At 38.9% G+C, this 25,494-nt stretch overlaps 2 protein-coding genes across 6 annotated transcripts; both read right to left on the reverse strand.

The window, feature by feature from the left end:
- Positions 1–828: 828 nt before the first annotated feature.
- Positions 829–12,353, reverse strand: LOC103398863 (homer protein homolog 3-like). Of its 4 annotated transcripts, none has more exons than XM_025053845.1 (11): positions 12,215–12,353; positions 11,360–11,408; positions 9,692–9,848; positions 8,272–8,403; positions 8,066–8,170; positions 7,036–7,044; positions 6,720–6,853; positions 6,060–6,216; positions 4,501–4,608; positions 3,885–3,965; positions 829–3,792 (listed from the first exon to the last, which is right to left on the reverse strand). In XM_025053845.1, exons 2-11 carry the CDS (start codon positions 11,380–11,382, stop codon positions 3,607–3,609), a joined length of 1,092 nt encoding a protein of 363 aa, XP_024909613.1. In that variant the 5' UTR covers positions 11,383–11,408; positions 12,215–12,353; the 3' UTR covers positions 829–3,606. The 4 variants fall into 4 exon arrangements, with proteins under 4 accessions (XP_024909613.1, XP_008335832.1, XP_008335831.1 ...); XM_008337610.3 differs by lacking the exon at positions 11,360–11,408 and adding an exon at positions 11,116–11,164 and having other exon boundaries at positions 6,720–6,832; positions 12,215–12,262; XM_008337609.3 differs by lacking the exon at positions 11,360–11,408 and adding an exon at positions 11,116–11,164 and having other exon boundaries at positions 12,215–12,262.
- On the reverse strand, positions 12,215–25,356 carry LOC103398864 (regulator of nonsense transcripts 1-like). Of its 2 annotated transcripts, none has more exons than XM_008337612.3 (25): positions 24,550–25,356; positions 23,703–23,833; positions 23,394–23,483; positions 22,850–23,017; positions 22,590–22,770; positions 22,157–22,318; positions 21,955–22,039; positions 21,481–21,579; positions 20,988–21,096; positions 20,680–20,839; positions 20,456–20,574; positions 19,924–20,088; positions 19,558–19,672; positions 19,323–19,466; positions 18,997–19,210; positions 18,736–18,853; positions 18,475–18,631; positions 18,259–18,401; positions 17,968–18,142; positions 17,713–17,794; positions 17,090–17,248; positions 16,711–17,006; positions 16,319–16,441; positions 13,241–15,974; positions 12,215–12,463 (listed from the first exon to the last, which is right to left on the reverse strand). In XM_008337612.3, exons 1-23 carry the CDS (start codon positions 24,718–24,720, stop codon positions 16,322–16,324), a joined length of 3,363 nt encoding a protein of 1,120 aa, XP_008335834.1. In that variant the 5' UTR covers positions 24,721–25,356; the 3' UTR covers positions 12,215–12,463; positions 13,241–15,974; positions 16,319–16,321. The 2 variants fall into 2 exon arrangements, with proteins under 2 accessions (XP_008335834.1, XP_024909612.1); XM_025053844.1 differs by having other exon boundaries at positions 15,046–15,974; positions 24,550–24,720.
- Between the last annotated feature and the right edge of the window lie 138 nt (positions 25,357–25,494).

Here is a 25,494-nt window from a genome sequence, read left to right on the forward strand (position 1 = left end):
TAAAATGGCTGCCACGTTGATAAAGTGTTCCTTTGATTTATTCACTGTATAAATATTTTAAATTGTTCATTTTGGTTTAGCTTCCAACTTAAAACGAGTTGTGATGAATCAATACGTATTTCTGTTCCTACTTATAGCTTTATCGATATATATATTTGCTTATTTGCAATAAAATTAATTTCTTTTTATTTGGTTTATTTTATTATATTTTAAGTTATTCATCTATGACTACCACTCCCCCTGATCCTAACCTTATCTTGATCAGTGGTTAACCTGTTTAACCAGTGTTACACCTGCTTTTGTCAGGTCATAATGAAAGACCGTGCTACTTCAGCAAGTAGGAAGACAAGAACATAACTGAATGTACTTTATTAGAGTAAGATTTTATATATATTTACAGACACAAACTACAAAAGAACACGTAAAGTGTATTTTGTTTAGTTTTTTTATATTTTGTCACTTTTTTATTATTACTGGACCATCAATTACATATAAGCTATATTTAGCCGTTCTCATTTATTAGTCCCTTTTTTTATTATTTAAAAATCAATTTAAGTGAAAAAATTGCTAATGTAAAGTGAAACTGGATGATGGATGTGAAGAAATAATAATAAATAATAATAAATGTACATTTGTGGGTGTGGGTGGCTGGCTTGGCATCTGTATGTGAGTGACAGTGTCAGTGTATAGCCTTACCTTCATGAAAAAAATGCAAAAAATAAAAAGTAAAAGCAATTAACCACTACAATCTACTTAAACAAACCACTGATTTGCCTTGTGCCACTAATTAGTACTCTATTAACTAAATGAAACAACAATTCAAGTAACAAATACAAATACTTTATTTGGACAAAGTCAAAATAACTCTCCATCTAGCACAAACTTCAAAGTCCTCTCCCCAAAGTCCTTCTCTTCCTCCTTTTTCACTTCTGCAAAGACAAATAAAGTAGATACAATGACACTACTACTTGTTCTGGCTGTAGACAATCTTGTCTGTAGTGGATTTGTCCAGTTGATGTGTCACTCACTCTTTAGTCAATACCTGTGAAATGCTTCAATCCATTTCTTTTCATTCCTTTAATAGTGACGTTGAATTAGCTCCACACTGAAGGACCACTGCACACGGCTGGTACATCTCCATTACTTTGGCCTGATTCTAAACCTTAACATGACGCATTAACTGCCGCAGTGAAGAGAACCAGAGATGAAAATACGTATGGTCAGACCGTAGGGCACGTGCCGGCAATAAACTTCCATCTTCAAAAAGTTCTATATATTGAAGAGGTGTTGTTCCTGGAGGAGGAATAAGCCCTTGGAGCAGGAGACCAGGTTGATGAAGATGGCAAATCAGATCTGACTAAATAAGAGGGAAACACAAGTTCTCCAGTAACAAACTAAGACAGATGGAAATATACGAACTAAGGGGACGACAAAAATGGACATTCAGTGCCATCATTGGACATGAACAGAAGACAAAGGGACTAACATGTTCATTTGAAATGCCAACATTTTAAATGCAACAAGTCAACCACACACAAGAGGAAACTTCACATCATTTAGCTTCTTGAACACAGGGTAACAATATTGTCTGTTTTTTTAATTCCTCAGACTTCAGTCACTGAGGATAGGTTTTGGAGATTCTGGAGATTCCTTCTACCTTTGAAAAAAAGTAGTTAAAAGTTAGTATCCTTTTCAGTTTCACCATGTACCAGATTCGACTATGTACTTTAGCAGAAGATAAATTGAGCAGCCATTATCATCAGTACCACAGGTCCATAATCTCAGGCTTATTGGTTCCAAGATATAGTAAGTCTAAATATATGAATAAGAAACATAATATACATATATATACATATTCATCAATTACTAAGAATGTGCTGAGAAATAATGTATAGAACAAGTATGTAGACTGAGCACAGGAAACTTAGTTGTAAAAGTAATCATTTTATTTCTTACCTTACTCTGTATTCACTTCATCAATAGAGAATTATATTTCACAGAAAATCTTATTTACTATCATTCAAATGCACGTTTTCCAAATATGTACTTAAAACTAACTGCAGAGCACTTGACAGTTAAAGGATACTCTTAATTTATAACTTGTTAAGTGACCAAAAAATAGCAGCAGGAACGTGAACAGTCATCAATGAACCTCCATTTATCACTTCATCTTTGGTGTCAACATCCACATCTGTAACACTTTTGTGTCTTCTATAAAGCACACATAAAAAAGGACAAGGTAACCTAGTTACAGAAACTAGTTATCCACAATGAATGTAAGTGTTTCAGTCAAATTAAAATCATCTTTCACCGAATTTCTACTGAATTTGTTTTCTCTCCTCTTCATCATGAGTTGCAGTCTATGTGCTAGGCTACGAAAAGACACTGTTTATTGTAGTTTTCGTACGAAGCGTGCTAACGATTTCCTGCTAAATGGTGTTCCACTCACCTGTGTGAAGATCCAAAGACGGCCTAACGTAAGCGTTGCAAGCAGTGAGAAAAATTGGTAAACACAAAGCTCCGTGCGTAAACCAGTCTTTTTCTTCTATGCACATGCACAGTAATGTATGCTATTCTGGCAGGTATGGTAATCTGTAAGGAGACCGACTGACAGCACAGAGGTTTAACAATATGAAGAGAAAGTGCAGAATCTCACAATGGTTCAGTTGTAGGATTGTTACTTTGAAGTATAAAATAAATAGTATTTTTTATGTAAATGTTAATGCTGTGTTGTTACAGATGATCACTCCAGCATCTCCAGTATTTATATAATACAGCTAATTTAGCACTGTGCTAAATGAGCAACTGAGCTTAGCTTTGTGGCTGCTCAAATATTTCTATCTAGATTAGTTATTGCAATGCAGTGAGCGTTGAATGGTTGCATTTTATACCAAGTTGTTTCATGGATAAATGGCTCAAAAGTCACGACTTCTATTTAAAAATAAAAGTTATCCAGACGTTGGGGCTAATGGTATTAAATATTGTACATTATACATTATTATACACGGTCGTGTATAACTACACACTAAATATTTAACCCAAATCTTTAAATATCAAATCAAAATTTGCAAGAAGTTAAGTTTATATAATTTTCTTTGGCTGGACTTTCCTTTAAGTGTTGTGTGCAATACAAGTGTGCAGTATTTCCTTTCTTATAGACAGTAAGAATTATTTAAGATGTTTCACTTTTCTTCTGTCAACACAAACAAGGCCTCTTATTGTTTATATTGACACTGCATCGTTGCTTTCTGTTTCATAAAAATATTGAACAACTACAGGCACCACTACCTAATATTAAATATCTGGCACTGTTTAAGCACTTACCTTAAAGTATTATTGCACTGAATGTGACCTCAAAACAACATAAAGCCCTATGTTAGATTATACAAGCGTTACTGTAAAAATACTGCTGCTCATGCTAAGGCCAACACCTGCAGATCTGCAGACATGGAGCCTACCCCTGCAGCCCAGGTGGTTCTTGTGCTTGAAGACAAAAGGTTTGTCTGTTTGTTTGTTTTTTGTTTTTTTTTTAACAGCTGCTCCTTAGTCCACAGAAAGTGTCAACGTGTCCTCCTCACCGTAGCTCTCTGATGAGTTGTCTTTTTTTTATTTGTCAATGAGTTTGACCAGGCTTTGGCGGAGGTCATTGAGGTCAAAAATCTTGATGTCCAGAATTTCAATGATCCTCTGAATCTCAGCATCCACACGATCCCGTTCCTCCAGTGAGCTATTTAGGTTCTGCTCCGCGTTCTGGATGCGACGCTCCAATTCAGAGTTTCGCATCTCCATTTCCTGCAGAGAAAAAGGAAAGAAGCGAAAAACAATGTGACTGCTAGAATACAATTTACTACTGAAAGCATTTGGTGTCGGAATCACAATCGTACCCGTAATCTACGTATGGCCTCATCTCTGTCACGTTCCATCTCGTGGTACTCCACCTTCTTACTTTGCAAAATGTGGATCTCCTGGAAAACAATCCACAGAGAGCAAGTATGTGTGTGGCCGAGTCATTTTGTCAACATCAGTTACTGAAATCAAATTTTCTTAAGGTACAATAAGGTGTAAAATATAAATACACACAGACTGAAATGTTATATATATATAAATATATGTATACATTGTATTAGTTCTGTCAAATGATTTAAACCTTATTAATCACAGGGTAAGTCCAGACCTGTCTCCTATTGAATATTTATGAAGTGCAAAAATACAGAGACGTTGAGTAGTAGAAGTCAAATACGGTATGTTTATAAGGCAAACAAGATAAGAATTCCACCTACGAGACTCCAACAACCAGTGTCTCCAGGTTTGAAAGAGTTTTTATGTTGTTCAAGTAAACAGTGATGTAAACATGTCCCTGTCTAAGGCTTTCTGGAACATGCTGAATGGATCAAATTCAAAATGATCAATTATGTTAATCAGTTTCAGCATTAAATGTCTGTTTATTCTGTCTCCTAGATTCAATGAAATTGTAGTTCGTAAATGGAGCAGAGCACCAACCTCGTCTTTGGCCTTCAGCAGAGCCTCCAGCTCCTCCAGAGACTGAGTCAACTCATCCTTTAGCAGGTCACTGGGGCCGTGGCCTCCATGGGCCTCCAGTTCGGCTACCTTCAAACACATACACACACACACACATTTAACTGAATCTAACATAAAGTAACTTATTGCATATGTCATAGTTTAAATAATATATAGTGCCTTTCTTGTTATATGTCATAAAATTAACCTTTGAGATTTGCTCATACTTTTTTGCCTGTTGAGTTTTTCAAAATTCAGATCCTCTTTTAACCAAAATAAAATACTACAAAATATTATAAATATTTCCACTAAATAATTAAAATTCTATAAAAGCAATTTATATAAAATATAATTTACTGTAATTGTTTGTGTGAATATGTTTGTCATGTAATTGCAATATGTATGTATATGTATATGTATATACATCAACCCCCTCCATCCCCCAGTTTTTGACAGAGGAATCACTTGACATCAGTCCAAACCAAGACTGTTGAGATTTGAAGAAGCAGCAGAAAGGAGAGAGAGAGAGAGGGAGAGGAGTGGATGCCAGCTCCCTCTGGTAATTTTTCATTTTTTCCCTATCTGGGGCATAGAAAGTAGGATATTGCTGTCCTACAAACCCCACTCAATCTCACACCACCCAAGAGATGTGAACCATTTTCAGCCACCTGGCTGGCCTCCTTCAGACACAGGAAACAAGAATGTACAGCTAACGAAAACCAGATCTTGAAACTGTTTAAATACCAAAGCAGCACAGGAGCATAAAAGGCAGTGATCGATCCTGCAGAGTTGAGCTGTAATGAACTGAGACGAGGACACGGAAGCAGTGAATAAGAGCTTTGTAATTGTCAGCCTGAGGCCAGGTCGTTCTGGTCCATGGTGAAAATAGCAGAAGGGGTTTTTCAATCTGCTTCCACTGAAACTGAAAAAGTACCTCAAGTATAAAACGTCCCCAACAGGCTCAGTGTATTTAGTCTAAACTCTCCTGAGGATTAGGAGGCACATTGAGTTTGCCTTGTGTATGAAATGTGCTCTATAAATAAAATTGAATTGAATACTGACTACATACTGTAGTGTTGGTCATTCAAGCAGCAAACACCTTGTTTAAAGCTGTACAGGGGAAACACCTGCACAGGGAGGTCAAACCCACCAATCAATGTCATCACATATCTATGTCCATCACAACCAAACCCAATATTTGTATATAAATATTGTAATATTTGTTATTTGTAAGTGTCACAAATACCCTTCAAACCCAGCCCTCCAGCACCACTGTCAGAGGACTTATCCCCTCAGCTACATTGCCATACAGAATGAGCTGCGAGGACCTTTTTACTGTTTGTGATAAACTAGTCCATGTTCTTCAAAAAAATGCCTCTGTTACAAAATGTCACAGTATGGTGTCACTTATATTTTCTGTAATGCTGCTTATGCTATTTTTGAGAAATTAAAAAAAAGAAAAAAGAAAAGCACTAGTATATGGGGTAAACCAGGTCAACAGAGCACCTCTGTCATCACACTGAAATCAGCAGGGACCTCACCTGCTCCCGCAGCCGCTCCGTCTCCTCCTGATAGGCTACTAGCTGTTTCTTCCACTGCTCCACGTTGTTGTTAGCTTCGTGCAGCGCTGCCACCAGCTTTGCATTGCTGTCCTGCAGAGTGAAGAGCTCGGCTTCCAGGTTCATCTCACATATGGACCTGACAACCACAAGTAGATACTATTAATGTTATTAATATTATTATTAGAGATGTTTATTAGCTAACTTTTTTAATCAGATCAATCAAAGGGTAGTTGTGGATTAATCATGATTAACATCGCCTTTAATTTAACAGACATTTTTTCACTGACTCAGTCAAAATATAAACATAAAGGAGTCAATGCACATTGGTCTTATACTAAATTACATCTGAGCAGGTAAGTGGAAAATGCATGGTTGCAATTAATCAGGGTCACTCATCATCATGATCACGTGGCACATTCTTTTAATAAAAACGTATTGATCACTGCAGTCACCCTTGAAATGTTTCAAATTCCCCTTGAGAATATAATATTCAGAGGAATTCCTACTTGTCTCCCATAATATACTAAAGAAAATAAGAAAGTGCATGGAAAAAAGAAAAAAAAAAGCTAAACTTGGTCAAAGCTTTTTTTAAATTAGTAATTAAAGAAAGTTTGAAAAAACGAAAAAGAACAACATTACCCTTCAGAGAGCATTTTTTTGATTCTCTCCTTCTCAGATGAGAGTGTGATGTCAGCGCTCTGGCTGCGGAACAGCTTGTCCTCTGGTCCATTCACACACATCACAGGTGGAGACTGGAGTTCATCAGAGAGGTCCTGAGAAACACATCAGTAAATGGGCTTTTTCTAACACTGGGCCTATTGGAGAACAAGCAGACAGGCCCAGCAGAGAGGCTGCTCGTGGGAATTAGACAGTATCTGCAGATGTGCTTTTTTTTAATTTAAATTAAGTGACTTTAATTTAAGGATTCAGAAGGAAACAGAAATGACAAACTCACCTGTGAGAACTTCAAATGAAACCCGTGAGGAAGAGAAATAGAAAAAAAATCATGTCAAAACTAAGTAAAATAATATTTAAAAAAATCATTATTTATTACAACAGTTTTGAAGAAGATATATAGAAGAGCTATTATGTTGAAAAATCCAGGATTATAAAGTAGTCTGTCATTTTTTTATTTAGTTTTGGACTAGCCACCAGGGGGCGCGTGAGATAAAAAAGCTTAGAAATTGTGAGTGAATTGCTAAGAGCAGGGATGCGCAAAGTGTGGTCATCTGCCACCAGGGGGCGCGTGAGATAAAAAAATGGAATGTAGGTATGGAGGTTTTCTTTTTAAGTGGTATTTTTCTATACAGTAAAAAAGCTGTGAACATTTCTGTTGTAAAACTAGTGTGCAAGAATTGCCCAAGTGAATTAGAACAGATCCTGAAGGGAGGAACAGGATTGGCTCAAAAAAAAAGAAAAGAAAAAAGGTGTGTCAGGAATCAAAAAAGATTTTGGGGGCTTTTGTAACAAATTAGGTGTTAATAGGTTAGAGCTGCACAAGGTTACAGGTATACAGCTCCATCTGTCAGTGGGTGCTCCGCTCTTTAGTACCAGTGTAATACCACTCCAAACTAGAAAAACTCATAGTTGTACCAACATTAATTTTAATCACCTATTACAACAGAGCCGATATGGTTATTATATTGATAAAAGGTCTGGATTGACCAGTTCATTACAGTGCCTGAAACCTTTCACTGTAAGTTTGTAGTGAATGTGGATGAGATGTCGAGCCACTTGTGGTGATTTTACCATCGTCCTAGTTTACCACACTTTCCTTAACAACAAGTGACCCAGTTCATCTTTCTCTGCGTCGTCCTCTTTGATTCAGCCTCAGCAGTCGTGGATGAAGCACTGCAGACCAACATACTGCAGGAGTATTCACTCACACCTGGTCCTATAGTGTTTTCAGTCCTACTTTCTATGGACTATGATGTTGACATTTGTGCTTGCTCTACAGTAATGTTTCTAACTGTTTGTATTCAGACCTGAGGAGCAGCGATGGTCAGCGCTGTGTTTGCCAGGTCTTTATCCTGTGACTTTTCACGGGCGAGGCGAGCTGCATCCTTCACCTCCTTAAACTTCTCTGAGAACTTTTTAAAGGAGGACAGGTCAGAGTGCTAATTAATTAACCAGGAGAGAAACACAGGAGATCGTGAATCAGTGTGAACGTGGGAGGAGTCTGGAGATGTACCTGATGAAGCTGTTGTTCTGTAGCAAAGCCCAGACCATACACAGTGTTGGCCCGGCTGTCTGCCCACTGACCAAACTTCTGCGACGTCTTGGTGAAAGTCATGCTGGGTGTGACTGTGCAGTTGATAATAGCCTACAGATACACATAGAAGACTGTTAGAATTCTTTATCCAATCAAATTTAGTAGAACAATTGGCTATTTCTGAGTTTAATGGTATTCGTATAAAGTTTTTTAAACTAGTTTGTGCTATTTAGCTTTTAAGCTGTAGTGTGTGGAAATTTCTACTATTATTTGCCTATGATTTTGGCTGTATTTTTTTTTTCTAATCCTAGAGTACATAATTCAAGTAAATCTTTTTAGTATACTGCAAAAATGTTTAAATCTGTTTCAATATTTTTGAGATTTTGTTGCTTGCCCAATTTTTTGTTGTTTCCCTAAAAGCAATATTTGGTAAAGTTGAACTTTTTGTTGAACAAAAAACATAGATTTTGAGCTGTGCAGAAAAACTCTGTGGTTTTTATGAGGACATTTGTGAAGCACCAGTTCTCCACTGCATGCATCACTTCAAGCAAACAGATATTTTCAGGCTTATACTCCCCTGAGACATCTTTGCTCTTTTACAAATGACCGTTCAATCAAACTAATCAAAACCCTAAAGCTTTGCCGCATCACACGCTTCTCTTATTCCATGTACATGTAGCTCAGGCAGCAGTAGTCAAAGACAGTCACCTCAATTCTCAGGGAAATGAGTGAAAAAAACATGAGCCCAAAATCTATTTATAAAACCTCTTTACGTCATTTCCAGGGTTACAATAATGGGACTGATTTAAAATCCCAAAATAGCAGAGCGCTGGCAGGAGAGAGATTTTCCCTGAATTTTTTTCCCCTCTCCTCAAACAAATGAATACATGAACTGGACTGGGCGTATTAGTAAAGGACAGACGGACAGCAGGAGCAGCAGCAGAGCTTAGCTGGAACCCAGACACACCGCTTCTGGCAGGACTGAGCTGCTGACCCACCAACAGCCACCCTGCTGTCTGGAAATGTGGGTCAAACCAGAGGTGCTATAATCAGGGATAAATACTGTACATAGACCCTCTTAATACACCCACCCCCTCCCTCACACACTCCACTCCAAGGTTTAATGTCGCCTCTTCATTATAATCTAAATCTGCAGGCGGCTGATTTATCAACACCCACTGTTGCTTTGGTTTTGTCATATTTCTGGTTGAAACAGGCAGTAAATTCAGTTTTGTTCTAATTTCAGACAAACGGAAATAATTTAATTTTGATGCCAAGTTGAAGTAAATGTAAATTAACTGTACATAGGTAATTATTTACTAGTGAACAACTTACTAAGAAGACTGCATATATACGTGTCTGTTACACTTCAATTTTACTGCCTTTCCATTCTTTCTACCTTGGTCCCACCCACGCTGATGATGCGGTAGACATTCCGATTGGCGTCATAGAAGAAAGACACGGTGACGGCATGTTTGCTGGCTGGTATCCAGTTCCTCTTAGTGGCTGGGTCAATTTGGAAAACATGAGCCCTGGCACTGAAGATCGGCTGCTCCCTGCAAGAGGAAACACAGAGAAGGATTACTGGGGGAAAAATAGATGTTAACATAGAAATTGAAACAGATGCAGAGATTTCTTAGACCAGAATCAATAGGATTAGAAATTAGGTCATGATCGTAACAGAAAAAAACACATATCGTTTTTTATAACTTGGAATAATTCAGCACATTTCATTACAGTGGCTGTCTCTAATTTATTTGCAGCTACATTTGGTTCATTTCTGATATCCTGTGGTTAATTATGACTAACTTTAGTCTGTTAATGCCTCACTAAGTTATCTATTTTGTCTAAACTGCACATGTTGCTGCTCCTCTTTGTCTTTTTTACTTATCTCCATCTCGCCATCATCTCGCATAAAAAGACTAATTAAAGTGTTAACACAGAAAAAAATAAACCAGGGCACTTCCTCTATGATGCAGTTATGTGGACTTCTGCAGCTGCTCCCTGTAGAGCTGTATAATTTTGGCCAGTCACTGCACATTTATATCTGACCCCATTAGAAAGACCCGAAAATCCAAGAGTGGTTTCTCCGAACTCTAGGTCAGATCAGACCATGAGGATCTGCAGATACACAGTGTTTGGAGAAAGGGCTGTGAGGATGCTGAACAACAGCAGCTCCTATAAGAGCTGATAACTGGACAGCAGTCAATCACTTCTCAAGGATGTTGTCCGACCTTCATCCTCAGCAGATGGATGTGGCCTTTCAGGCTTAATGGGGTCAGGTGGTCTGAGCATAAAAAGCCAGCCAGTGATTGGACAGAGGTCAGGGCAGACCCCAGGATGAGTGACCCCTATAATTCCTGCATTATCCACACAAGCTGTTTTACCGAGGTTCACTCCTGGATTTTCTATTCTGATGCCATGGAATTTTTCTGTAGTTGACAGCTTTTAGTTATCACTACAATAACAGTTACCAAACCCCAATCGCTACTAAGAAAAATGGATCAAATAAGACTAAAACTCAGGGGCTGTACAGCAAAACATATTAGAAACGTATTAAGCGATTCATCAAGTGTGAAAGGATGCCGAGGAGTTTATTTTGAACTGAGACAATAAACAGAACCGTTGCTCTGAACAAGCTGCGTTCAGAGACTTCTACGACTGTGGCCCCGAAGATTTACTGTAACATTTCACTTTTTTTTTAAATTCAAAAACAAAATGTCTCTACTTAGAGGAACTAACTAAATAACAAACACGTTTTTAAGACATCAGCGTAACGGTTGGAATCACAGGATGGGGGGGTAGAAGATAAGATATCCATACCTTTCTCTATGGTGAGGAAACATCTTACAAGGACACAGATGATTCTTTTCTGCAAAACAGTGTAAGCATACTGTTTGAGACTGAGACTAAATAAGCAAAAAATATTTACTAATAAAAAATCTAAAGTAGACTTGGTGAATGAACAGAAGGTAGCACAGCTCACAATGGAGTTCTGAATTTCTCCATCACAGCAACAAGGACAATGGCTGAGAGAAATGGGGGGTAGAAGATAAGATATCCATACCTTTCTCTATGGTGAGGAAACATCTTACAAGGACACAGATGATTCTTTTCTGCAAAACAGTGTAAGCAACAAGGACAATGGCTGAGAGAAATAAATATTCATTACTTTGTTTTCTTTGGTATCATCTTTGTATGTACAGGAGGTATACTCCTAACATTTCTGCACCAAACCTACAAACCAAGACCTTATGTGTCTCTTCTATAGCGTTTATATTCCATTTTATTATTTACTGCACCAGAGATGAGGTCGGTGAGTGGGTCTGGTCTGTCTGGAAGTACAATTGTTGTTATAAATGACTTGTCTGCAATGACAAATTATCAGTACTAAAAACTGCAGTAATAAACAACTCAAGGTTCAAAAAGCCAATTCTTGCACAAATTCCAAAAAAACAAACAAAAACCCCATTGTCTTGGTCCTCGTCTTATCTTAGTGTTTGTTCTGGCCTGGTTTGCGTCTGTCTTTGATTTCTCCTCCTCATTGTCCTGTCTTGGTTTTTGTCTTACATCTTTGCCAGGTTAATTTTTCCCCATGTCTTGGTTTAGTCTTACTTTGCTCCTGGTTTTGTCCCAATCCTTCATTCCTGGAATTGACTTGTTCTTTGTGCTGTAAACCTGTCATGTCTTGTCCTGTCTGTCCTCCTCCTGCACTGGTCAGTGTTCTATTTAAATACATGTCTTGAGTCGGGTTCCTGTCATGTTTTGCCATTTGTTCTTGAGTCGAGTTCCTGTCATGTTTTGCCATTTGTTCTAAGCTTATTATATGTTATATTATTTTCCGTGTATGGTCTTGGTCAAGGTCTTTGTTTTGTTTTTATCATTCTCTCATTCCTTATTAATTTCTGACGTCTCAACTTACCCCATGTCGGTGTAAAGTCTTTTTTTTCTGAAAAAAATTTGACTTGAACTGCTTCTATCCCGGTCACTCCTTAGCCAGTTCACTTCTAGGTATTTCTCTCCTGAGTATTTCCAGAATCAGCAGCAGCGACTCTCCAAACTCTCATCAGCCAGGCAGCGGCTGCATGTCACCGGGTCCACAGCCCCACAGCTTTAACGCCGATCTTTTTTAAGAGAAAAATGTGACCGATGTTCCGCCTGATTCCATTATCTGTTAGGATAAAAAAAATTCCTACAGTTAGAGCGGCACCCTTTTGTTTCTATTCTTTCTCTAGTTCTCCATCCAGACAGCCGGGCTCAGCAGCAGGACTCAGACAGCAGAACAGTACCACCTGCTGGATCTGAGGGCGCCGAGCAGCCGCTGATGCTTCAGCTGAAGATCGACCTAGATGTCCGCGTTTCCGCTGCTTTTGCAGACGGTCTGAATGTGTGCATAATCCCACAGACTGGATCTTATAGGTCTGTGTGGAGCTGCCTGTTAAACGAAGTTTAATGGATTAAAATCCCAGGGGAAAAGTCCTGACCTCAAAAGACTTTTTTCGCAACCTCACTCTCTCCTACCTACTTTGTTTCAGTACAAGTGAAAACAAAAATGTTTACAGTCACCATAATTACATTTTAACACGACATTGTGACAGTAACACAATAAACTAATGTTTCTATGTTTATATTATTTATGCACACAATGCATTACAGGGGTCTGAGGTAGCAATTAAATATCAGAAAATTCTAGACTAATCTTGCCAATAGCATTCACGAAGCTAGCGCTAAACAGCACGATAAACAAAACGGAAGCTTTACATACCCTAGTTGTATTGTGTGATACCTATTATAGATATTAAAAAAGCAATATGATAGCTATAAAAGTAATTGCAAATAAAAAATAAATCTTAATATTCATCCAACGAGATAAACTAAATAAAAAATAAAAAATATATCTTAATATTCATCCAACGAGATAAACTACACACGGTCTAAAACAACTCACCAATCAGCGCCACAACATGCCGTCCGTAACAATGGCTAAAAATGAACCCAAACGTGGCTAAAGGTAGCATTTGTGAAATTTCCAATTATATATGGGAAGCTAAAACTTTTTTTATCTCCCCATATATACCAGGAAGTCAACAGTGGAGTTAATTAAACAAAACAGAAAAACTTTAATCTCCCGAGATAACACACGAGAAAATTGGCGCAAATACAGACATCAGCAGTTGCATTCGGTGACCGGTTGGTGCAGCAGTGAGGGACAAATTATTTTAGTTACAGTACACCAGCAAAGATGAATGTTAGAGAGCAACATCAAAATGAAAAGGCAACAGACATGCAAACATTAGCAGAGACCCAGGCAGGGATAAGAAACTGTTATTGTGCAAAAATTAAAATGCACCTTTAAAAGTGCTTTTACAGCTTTCAATACGGGGTCAGCAAAAAGCAGATATAAATAAAGTGTACCTCTCCAGCTCATGCAGGAAGGCAGTCTGGAGGAGGATAAATCTGCATTTGATGAACTGTACAAAGTGTACCGTAGCTGCCATTCCCTGCACTTCTGCAGTTGGTCACAGATATGTTTCTGTTTGGATTTTAACTTCATATGAAGTGATAGTGTAGACAACAATCCTTTTCAGTCTGGGTGAACTACAATCATGATGTACAACTGTTTCAACAGGATGTGACGAAAAAAATATTTTAAGAAAGACTATACAAACTGCAGTTTTTAATTGAATCAGCAATTGTGATGAGATACAGTATAAGCTACATAAAACTTTATCTGTAGTCCCCACTAAAGTTGAGATTTTAAAATACATATGGGAAATTCAGTCAAAACCTTTAACGTCTTCTCACCATTAGTTAACATTTTTATATCAAATTTACCAATCCGACTCACTAATGTTTAAAGACAAATCTCTACAGTTAGACTAAGCTTTTTGCCACAAATTATTACTGCAGTTATGAAGCAACATTAAAAGGTCCCTTAGAATAAGGCCACTTTGCAAGTACAATTTAAAATCATTTAATGACATGTCAAGACTTGAAAGTGCCTGTTCATGGCAAGCACAGCAGTGTCTCTAAACTTCAGACCATGTTGTGTATCACTTTAAGTAATATTTTTTAAAAATACATTACACCAGTTTGCCCTTATAGAGTACACATTGGTCTACACTTGACTAAATATATATATATTTGCTATTAACAGTACTTAATTGGTTCCTGGTGTAAATTCCGTCTGTTATAGATTTTATGTGAAAGAGGAAGGGATTAGAAGAAACAAAGAAGAATTGTCTTATGATTTAAATATTTAACTTTATAGTGCACTTAGGACATAAAGTGTAACGTCTAAAATCAATAAAATGTTTGATATACACTTTAAACATTTTTAATAGTGTTAAAATCATGTTCTCAGTCTAGGCCTCAGGGTTTTTTGGGGGAAGGGGTTTTTGTAGGAAGTAGTATTCATCATGATTTATAGTGGACAGAAAAAAATAAGCTTGTGGTCTCTTAAAAGTGTCTTCTATTATTGCACATTTTTTATTTTCTGGAAGTAGTAAGTGTGTTGTCAATGCATGACTATAGTCTTGTGTAGGAACTCTTCTCTAGATTTGGAATGTTTGACACTTTAAGCATTAGCGTAAAAGCTGAAGCAGATCTCTGTTTTTCTAAGCTGTATTGGTTTCAAGATCAGCAGAAAAGAACAACTTAACACAAATATTAGTAGAATATAAGTTGAGCGTGAGTGCATTTCACTCATTGCACTCGTATACGTTCTACAGAAGAACACATAACAAGAATCACCTCCTCTTCAGCAGATTTCTGAGGTTGTCATCCTAAAATCTGGAGATTTTTAGATCACATCATTTAAGGACTATATCCGTCATCTTTGCAGACCATCCCGACGGCCCCGAGTCGGCCGTCTACTTAAAGGTTACTGAAAACCTCAACAAAACAGCTTCTTCGTAGAAAGTGTTCCATCTCAAAGCTGAGATAGACAAATGAATCATCTGTGGCTCTGTAATCTTCAAACATCATCTCCACTGTCTGAAGCACCAGCACCAGAAGCACCAAATGCCGTTTTGAAACTTTTTTTTCTGGCTGTTTGCTGGGAACTTATCCAATTCTGAGCCTTGATTCGAATCAGGTCTGTTTTTTTTTTAAAGCATTATCAACTGCTACAAGAGTTGTGACCCTTTGTTCCAGTCTGTCTCTTTCGTATTTTTTCCTTCTATGTCAATAGGAACATCCTCTTGAGTTGGCTTGAAGAACTCTAAAGACACTGCTTCTTTTCCTGTGTCATTACTTTATATAGCAAGATTTCCAACTGTAACATTTGGAAGTATCAGCAGGTTCAGGGACTAGATGACACAGTCGTCCTTATTCCCCTTCCAGCAGTGTTTGAACCATCCACTCTCTTCGACCTGTCCAAGGTCTTGCCTCTCCAACTTTGCTGCTCAGGAGACGACAAGCTATCTCCAACGTCTCCACTTTTGAGCAGCAGATCCTTCTCTCCTCCACCTGCCTTCTGCTGCCTTTTCTGACTTTCGTCCTGTCCAGCTCTTCTTCCACTCTTGCTGTCACTCTTGTAATTGTTTTTTTTTCTCACGGTCTCTCTCCTGTTACTTTCACACAGTGGTGTTTCGGTTGTAGCAGTGGAAAACGGTTATCCGTGTTTTTTATTTGTTACTGAAGAACTATGCTTGACACAGGCCTAGCATTTTTCCAGCAATCTGTAAAACACATACGCATTCAATGTATAAACAAATTGTGTTTTTAACACAGTAGAGAGTAGAGTCAAATTGTACACACATTACCCTAATATATATGAAGTACACAAGGCCAGGCAGTTGCAAAATTAATTTAATTTCTTATGGGTTTTCAAAACCTTCTTTTCAAGAAGAACGGAAACTGCTGGCATTATAAGTCCGGTTTTAATAGGCTCATTCATTCATACAGGGTCCTGTCAAATCACCCCCTGGTGCCAAACTACCTCTGCCATTCTACTAATATGGTCTGTGCCAAACTACTCTATTAAGCACATTGAGTCAGCCAAATCCACAGTGGAATTTCTTACCATTTAGTACTGGGAGAGTCCAGTCACACCACCGTGCTGGTACGCCCGCTCCCCCTGGTAGGTGGAGTCCTGGGACAAAGCCACATCAATCTGGGATTTGAACTCATCTCCCAGGTAACTGTCCTGTAAAGGATAAACAGAAAGAAAAAGAGGCCAGTCAACAGTTGTTCAGTCACTTTCCAGATGGGAAAGGATTAAGTGGTTTTTAAAAAAGTTAAAGGTTTCAGTGGAAAACTGGACGACACCTTGGAACATGTTGGCAAATGATTCTTTTTTTAAATATTTGTTGTACAAGCTTCAAAGTTCGCCTCGTAAGTACTTCATAAAATCCCATGAATGTTTCTTTTATGAAATGGATTAATTCACAGTGAATGAAAGTGCGGTGAACCAACCTGGGAGAGTTCAGGCTGGGAGAGTCCAGGCTGACTCATCTGTGATGGTTGGCTCATGTTGATGTAGCCTTGTGTAAGAGGGCCCTGGGAGAAGGACTGGGAGCCCAGGTCTTGGCTGGCCTGGCTGCTGGTCGTATGTCCTCCATGCCTGCGGTCCACACCTCCATTTCCCCCATCATGGTTACCTAGGTGGCCGCGGTTCCTTTGTCGGTTACCTCTAGTTCCACCTCCACCTATACCTCCACCTCCTCCTCCTCCTGTGCTACCCAACTTGCCCTTCATACCTCCACCACGACCTGGGCGACAGAAGAACCACACATCTCAGAAATGTTTGCTGGCAGAAAATATGCAGTTAATATCCAGGTTTGTAATTTCTCACCTCCTGAAGAACCGTTCATATGGCTCATGTAACCAGATGGTGGCATGGGAGGCATCACAAGGTTGAAGGGAATGGGTATGTTCATGTTCATGGAATTAGGGCCTGAATTAATCATGGCAATCTGGTCATGGGTTTGAAAATATATGTTGGAGATTCGCCCTGAAATAAAAAGAAATAAATCTTACTTTAGAAAATGTTTAGTTTGCACAGAACTACAGTGGTTTTGATAGAAACTTTTGTAAGAGCAATGGGAAAGGGTTAGGAAATGAACAGAAATATTTGTTGTAAATTGTGATTGCAAAGTAAAGCTATCATCCAATGTCAGTACAGTAAAAAAGTCACATTTGTCACTGTCACTATGTTCTTCTGGTCAAAACCTGAGACCCGAGGCTGTTTTTAGGAGAATGATTACTAACAGTAAACGTGTATATTTTCTTACCAACTTAAATACATTTACAGAAATGTCTGAAACTACAAACATCCAGGGCTTCACTGAAGACAATGGAGTGCTTCTGTCTATTTCCTTCAAACAGTTTGTCATTTAAAACAAACTAGTAAAAAGGAAGGATCCACATTCACATTTTTACTCATGAGAGAGATTTTCTTCTCTCAAAATGTCTCACCATTGCTGCTGCGATCATAAACAGATCCTGGAATAAGGGCCTCCCTGGCATCATACATGGTGGTGCTCATGAACCGGCCTCCCTGAGAAACAGAGAAAAGATAAAAGCACTGTAAGATCACACGTAAATACCACCTCTATATTAAATAGACAGGCTTCATTTGTGGTGAATAATTATATTTCATATTGTACATAAATCTCATTAAAAGCACACAATTAGTCCAAAAATTGTGTTGAACAAACAGACTAAACATACAGGATTGATGGTGTTGACCAATTTGCGAGGTTTGCTGAACTGCATTAGGCACTCCCTCAGGTTGTTGAGGGGGCCTTCGACCAGGACCTTCTGCTCCTTGTAGTAGTTGAGGAGGTAGTTCCACAAGGGTTGTTTAGAAAGAGCCTTTGGGTTCCCCACAATAATCACACCATACCTGCAGGACATAAAAAGTAATGATGAATAAAATGATACCTCACAATAGTAAGGAAAGAAAGTGAATTAAATATTAAAAGTTTTTATTTTTTTAATTTTTTATCACAGTCATGTTACCTGGCCCTGGTGAGTGCCACATTTAGACGTCGGGGATCGTTCAAGAAGCCGATGCCCTGATGCTCATTGGCTCTTACACAGGAGAGGATGATGAAGTCTTTCTCTCTGCCTTGAAAGGCGTCCACACTGGCTATCTCCACCTCCTAGGTAATCAATAAAGTGAGATTTAATGAGCCTTAAAAAACTATTTTAGTATTTTAGTATTTAATATTTTACCTGATAGAGCTTGGTATGGAGAGAGCCACTAAACTGCATGTACTGGACCAGGTATGACCTCTGACCCTCATATGGGGTAATGACACCAATCTGATCAGGTTTAGCTCCAGCCTTTAACAGCCTTGTGGTTATTTTCTCCACATTTGCTGCCTCTGTCCTGCAGGAAAATATAAGTTTGTTTTGCAATGAACATTTTTAAACTCAGTGACTTTTTATGTGAATAAAGGGTGACGAAAAAATGAATAAACATTAAGTTTAAACCTGTTCAGATACGATGTTCCAGAGCTGGCAATTTCCTCTTGGCCTTGTGTAACATAGAAGAACATTGGTTTGTCCGGCTGCGGCCACTGAAAGTCAAAGCCTTTCTTCATACGGTCAGCTGGTACAAGAACAAACAAAAAAGTAATGATTACATTTTGGCGATAAGTATGGATGAGTCATTTACTTTTCCCTAAAATAGGAATATCAAATTTAATTGTCATAACTGATTTGGTGTGGGGTTAAAGTGATAGTTTATCTTACCAGCAGTGACACCATTCTGCAGTGAGCCTTCATAGAAGATGTTGGAGGGAAAAGCGCTGAGCGCTGGATGCATGCGGTACTGCACCTGCAGACGAATGGGCCGTATCCCGAGGACCACCAGCCGCTCAAAGAGAGACTGCGACAGACCTGCTTTAGCTGCTTTCTTACACATCACCACAGGACCCAACTGGCAGTGATCACCCACCAAAATCAACTACAAAAAAAAGTATGCAGATAATCATGGAGTAGAAAAGGGTGATCTATTATTAGACAGCATATCAGTGTAACAACAAGATCATACTACAGATTAAAGAACATGTTCTAACTTGCTTGGCCCCCAAAACCACAGGAACCATGCACTCTGGTTCTGTGGCCTGTGTGCTTTCATCAATAAGAATTGAACGGAACTGCATCTTGGCCAAACGTGGATCACCAGCTCCGACACAGGTGCAACAGATCACATCAGCATTCTGGACGAGAGAGAGGAGAATAAAGCATTGTCTTGTAAAGCCATGGTCTAGCAGCATTAAAACAGAGATTTATTCTGACGAGTCTTCGTACCATAAGAAGCTCCCTCTCGGCGGTGCGCCTTAGAGCTCTGTATCTTTTCTCATCAGATGAAGATAACTCTCCAGTCTCATCCTTCAGCTGCTGGAGCTTCTGAAGCTCAGGCATACTGAATATTTGAATAATTTTACAAGGGATTAGTCTACTACAGGTAACAACAAGTCTGGAATTATTGTAAACAATCAGTGCCCGTTTTTGTTCTTCTCATTATTTTTGTCTATTACAGTATGCTATATCATCATCACGTCAATCAATTTTTATACAGTACTTTATACACAAAAACTACTAAATCCGGACTCTATAAGTTCTCTATAAGGATCTGTTTCAGGTTTAGAGAGTTGTCTTTGACATGTAAGTTACCTGTCCATGTTTCGTGTCTGGTTGTGCAAGGCCAGAAAAGACACAGGTGAGTCAATGGCTTCTCTGCTTTTAGCACAAAGTCTCACCACCTTCAGTCCTGTCTGATGGATCTTCTCAGTCAGCTGGTCTACAGCTATGTTACTGGGAGCACAAACCAGCACTGGCCTGGAGAGACAGAAGACATACTGTAGTGACAAAGAGGTGAGCTGCAAGTGGAGTTATTTAGTAAAAATACAAAGAACAGGTCTGAGTGTGCAGAGTGTGGAGAGATGACATGATATTATATTCAATACATGAACCTTAAGTTCACTTAAGGATATATATCTACCTCAGCAAATATATCAAGAGGTACACCAAATTTCAAGTTTAATTCTGGTCCACCTCAAACTCACACACCAGAAACAATAGGATAAAAAAGTAAAATTCTATCAGGCGTTTCAAATTCTTAAAACAACTCCAGAAGTACAAATACCCTTACCTAAAAATAAAACAAAAAAACCCCCAAAAACTTTTTACCCCGTCTGTGTCTTACCCATTACCCTGTCTGGCCAAGTGGTAGACGATGGTGGCAGATGTTACCGTCTTCCCTGTGCCAGGTGGTCCTTGGATCAGACTCAGGGGGCGCTGCAGCACCGTCTTCACAGCATACACCTGCACCACAAGAAAAGAAACCTTAACAACAGACTAAACATATAATATAAACATATATACTGTATATACTGTACATGCATTTCAATCATCATCCCTATAACTGACCTGTGAGTGGTTCAGATCAGGCAGTCCCTGAGCTGTGAAGCGTTTGGGCAGCTGACATTTGATGACCACGTCTTCCACCTCGTGTCCTAACAGTTTGTGGTAGATGTAACCTGACACTGAAGTCTCATCCACTGCAAAGGTCTTCAGGGCACTCTGCATCCTGGACAAAGGGGAATAGGAGTGAGGAAAACAGATTTCTTAAATTTATATCAACATATAGTACATACAAATAGCGTTTTGCTTACAGACCAGAAATTGATTTTTCATGTGAAAACACAACAGTGCAAATGTGTTTTTCTTATGAGTACCTGTCAAACGAGGTGGACTTCCAGACAAAGTCTACCTGAAAGTTGTGAGGGATCTCCACTGGTGCACCGGCACTGCTCCTCAACTCTATGGCAATCTCATCACCATAGTCTGGTACAGTAATGTTAGAAAAAGTAGATTCTAGAACAAATCTGCTAAAAGCACTGTGTTTACCACCTTATAGTTTGAGATGAATTATGCTCTGAGTTAATACTTCTTTGTTCTTCTGTTATCTGATGAAACTATATATGTAAATTGATAAAACACACATATTTACCCTTCTCTCACATTCTTGTCATTGTTAAATTAAAAAATAAAGATCAGTTCTTAAGATGGAACAACCATTTTTTGTAGTTTTCCCAAGCTGCCACTAGAGGGCACTGATTAAACATCTACATGTTTCATTATAATTAATTACATAAGTTGATATTGATCTTCACCCCCTAATGTCACGATTTGGCCATATTACATTTTTTGATTTAGAGATAAAGATACTGTCTGGAACTTTGATGACGTGTCCGATGCCTTTCCATGGCGGAGCCAGGTCTCCTTTGTACCTCAGGCAAATTTCATCTCCCTGCATAAGTCGCATATCTGAAAGAAAGACACAAATCAGTAATCATTTATTACCTGATTTGAAGGAAACATTGACAGATGCAATTTAAAAATACGTTAACTCTGTGAGTGAGCAAGAGTGTTATGTATGTGAATTTCATTAAGCAGCAAATGCGTTGCCATGACAGCGTCTCCTCAGATTTATAAAGGTTTACAGAGCAGTAACTGAGATGAACACTTTAAATTCATGTGTTTGTGTGGACAGATCTGTGACTTTTATATCACGCAATGACAACAAAGGGCTTTTGACTCAATCAATTAGTGTTGATGGATGTTGTGGGTGTCGGCCTAAACTATAAATCACTGTGAGAGAATGGTGTCTGAATGTCATGCATGTTTTTAGTTCACAAATACCTGAGTCTGTTTTGGGAAGGGTGAAATAAGCAATCCTCTTTTTGTTCAGTCCCAAATCCCATCGGACGGTGATGTTGTCCTGAGTCTGAAATATATGATAAAGGAAATTATTAAGCATTTAGATTTTCAAGTAATAAAAAAACAAGTTGTTAAAAATCTTCAAGGTAAAATATAGACTTTAGAAATCATGATTTTTTTTTACCTGGGACTCTTTGAGTTTCTTGTCATAGTCCGCTTCCAGCTTCACCAGAGGACCAAAGATGTTCTGGTACTGATACGCATCTTCATATCGGAGCAGGACGTGCTGAGGTTCTTCATCCACACCAGGTTTTTCTAGGTCCTCCAAGGTGGCTGTGGGGTTTTCCTGGAAAGATGGAATTAAAGAGAAGAAAGAAGTTGGTGTAGAAAAGACGTAAACAAAAAAACAGGCACTGCAGCTGTGAGACTGACTGTGAAAGTGATAGTGAAAAGGAAAGAGTAGGTCAACACATGTAGTACATTCATCTGTGTCATACTAAAATGTACAGTATTTACATAAGCCATTCCCATTTACAGGCTTAGGTAGTGTGGCTATTTAAACAGCACAATGATTAGGTGTGTGTGTGTGTGTGAGGCAACAGCTGCACAGGCAGTACCTTCCACAGTTCCTCCAGCTTGTTGATCTGCTGAGCAGTGATCTGTCGGGCCCTGAGCTGCTCCTGCTCTGACGGAATTTTAACCAACCAGGACAGGAAGCAGCGATCTTGAATGAGCGGCTGCCACTGTGAACTGTCCCAGTTGATGTCTTTCAGGCTGCTCTGGCTGGCACAAGGCTGTCTGCGTTACAAGCACCACATGTTAGTGGTATAAAATACCCTTCCCTCGTGCATGGTTAGCTGCTTATACATGACATCACCTGCACAGTAACACCACCACAGAATCAGCCTTGGCGGGGATAAAACCCAGCAGGAAGACATTGCGACAGCCGCAGTTGTAGCACTCCAGCAGTGTTTCCCCCAAGGGACCATCTTTGTGAAGGGTTACCTCCTTGGACTTTGCCCTCACCAGGTGGTTTACAATGTGGCTAAAAGTCAAGAGAATGATCAATATTGGAGGAAAAAACAATTAAAAAAACCTCCAGTGTGATATAACTAGAGCAAGCATACAGTATTCACAATAAAACAAAAACCTCCAGTGTTATATAACTAGAGCAAGCATACAGTATTCTGTTTGCAGAGGGTGTTTACTGGCTTTTTCATAGCATGTTTTTGTCACTGCAAACACCAGTGTTGTACCATGTATATATATATATATATGTGCATCCAATAAATTAAAATGTCCTCAAATATTTTGCTTGATAAAAATAATAAACTTACATGTATTCATCCCTGAGACTCAGGAATCAGAAAATGAGGGAAGATAAATAGAAAATTATTTACTGATAAATCAATGTATCACACCTGCCGGATGTGTTTCCTCGGCCATTACAAAACCACTTCTTGCTGGTATTGCAGTAGACCACACAGGCTGGATCATGAATCCCACAGTAACTACAAAGAACAAAACAAAATAATAACAAAAATAAAAACAATGATTAGGAAAGTGTTACTTTTTTGTCTAATCTATTATAACATACAATGCATATACCAAGAGCCAGACTAAATATATATTCACAAACGTATGTCACAAATAATTTCCAAATGAAACCAACATAAAGGAGAATAACATTTATTTTGTAGTTAATCGATAATGAATTATTTTTGCCTAACCTGCAGGCGTGTATAGGAAGGTCCTTGGTGTAGTAGGCATCCTCCTCATCCTCCTCAAAGTTCAGCTCCGCCAGCAGCTGACTGGCCTTTAACACAGGGTCATCTCCATTCTGCAGCACCGGTCCATTAATCTGAGGACAGAGGATGAAAAGACCTAAAAATAATAATCTGAAAGTCGATACCGACACAGTGTTGAAAAAAGAAAAGGGTTTCAGGATTATGGACTGGCCAGAGTTAGATACACCACTACTGTGTAATCATATATATGGCCTGTTGTCTCAGCTGCAGGGTCAGTAAAGAAATATTATGCTAATTCTTTCTTGATATGTAAGGTCATTTAAAAGTGAATATTCTTGCGTGCCATTATGCCACTAGGACCACAAAAAAGAAGTCTAGTTTTGGGTCAAATTTTCATCGATGTATTCCTCGAGATCAGATTATAATTTATAATCTGACCTCATGTTCTTTATAGCCACACACTGACCTGTATGAATGAACAAACTCACCAACATTTAAATTCAGGGACTGGCAGTTGTTATGGAGATATTCAGAGGCTGTGATAACTGCTGCTGGCTGCCTTACATTCTTTTTACGTCATTATTTGAACAATAATAAAATAAATAAAAAAACATCTCTTATGTCTGACCATTTCAGTTGCAGTAGCCCGCTAACTGTTGGTTAGCATGTTGCTAATGAGCCAGCGCTGTGTCAAAGCGCGTTAACGACAGAAAACGTCATGGACAGAAGTGGACACTGATGTAGTTAGTGTGGTCACGTTCGCTGCAGTGTCACTGTCAACACTGCATCAGGAAAATAACAAATGTCACCCCGTTCCCGCTGCACACACCTGGCTGTCGAGTTGGCTGTGGGTCTGGCCTTGGGTCTGTGTCTGGCTTGGCAGGGTGAAGTCGGTGAAGTCGTACTCGGAACCCTGGGTGTCCGCTCCCAGCAGCTCCGCTTCCTCCGTGTCCAGGAACGTCAGAGTCTGTGAGCTCGGCCCGTACGCCTCCACACTCATGTCTCTGTCTCCGTTCTACCCGTTAAAAACAACAGAATTCTGCAAACTGCTGATGCCTTGGTTGTTATTCTGGCAGCAAGTGAATAACGGAGACGGGAATGGATGGGGAAAATAATAAACAATGGTGCGTGTGAGCGCGTGTGACAGGGAGTGAGGCTCGACTGCGGCTGCGTTCCCTTCGTGTCGTCCGCCCGCTTGTTATGTCTCCTTCGCGCCTTCAGGAAGTCACCTGCTGGAGATGAGGGAAGGAAACAAGGAGACACAAGGTCAAAGCTGGTATTGGTATGATACCACCTGGACCCACATCCTAGGTTGGGGTGTTCCAGGAATGTCAACCAGTATATAATATATCACTGATTGGCCACAGCAGAAGTAAGACATGTGACTTCTTCTTCCTCTTCTTGTTGATTAGTTCTTCGTTATATAACTTTAAAAAAAAAGTAATAAAGTGTTATTTTAAAAATAAAAAAAATCTTCTTCCTCTTCATCTTTTTCAATCATACAATTACAACTTCTTATTGGGATGGCAGAACAATTACAACATTCTATTTAGTCATTCAGTGTTGTGCTCAATACCTTCCTTTGTATAAAAATTAGGTCAGCATCACAGTTGTCAGCCCTCTAAGAGGGCTATTAAATACTTAATTGTTTGAATTATCGGTTTTCCTTTCAACGCACCCATTTCTTCAACAAAAAAGTTATTGACTTTAATTTTCTGAGAACATCATGATCCTTATTTCTTCCTTTGAATCGTCCAAACCAGTTCATCAGGTG

The sequence above is a fragment of the Cynoglossus semilaevis genome, unplaced genomic scaffold, assembly GCF_000523025.1.
Source record: "Cynoglossus semilaevis isolate Cse_v1.0 unplaced genomic scaffold, Cse_v1.0 scaffold1615, whole genome shotgun sequence".
Taxonomy (NCBI): domain Eukaryota; kingdom Metazoa; phylum Chordata; class Actinopteri; order Pleuronectiformes; family Cynoglossidae; genus Cynoglossus; species Cynoglossus semilaevis.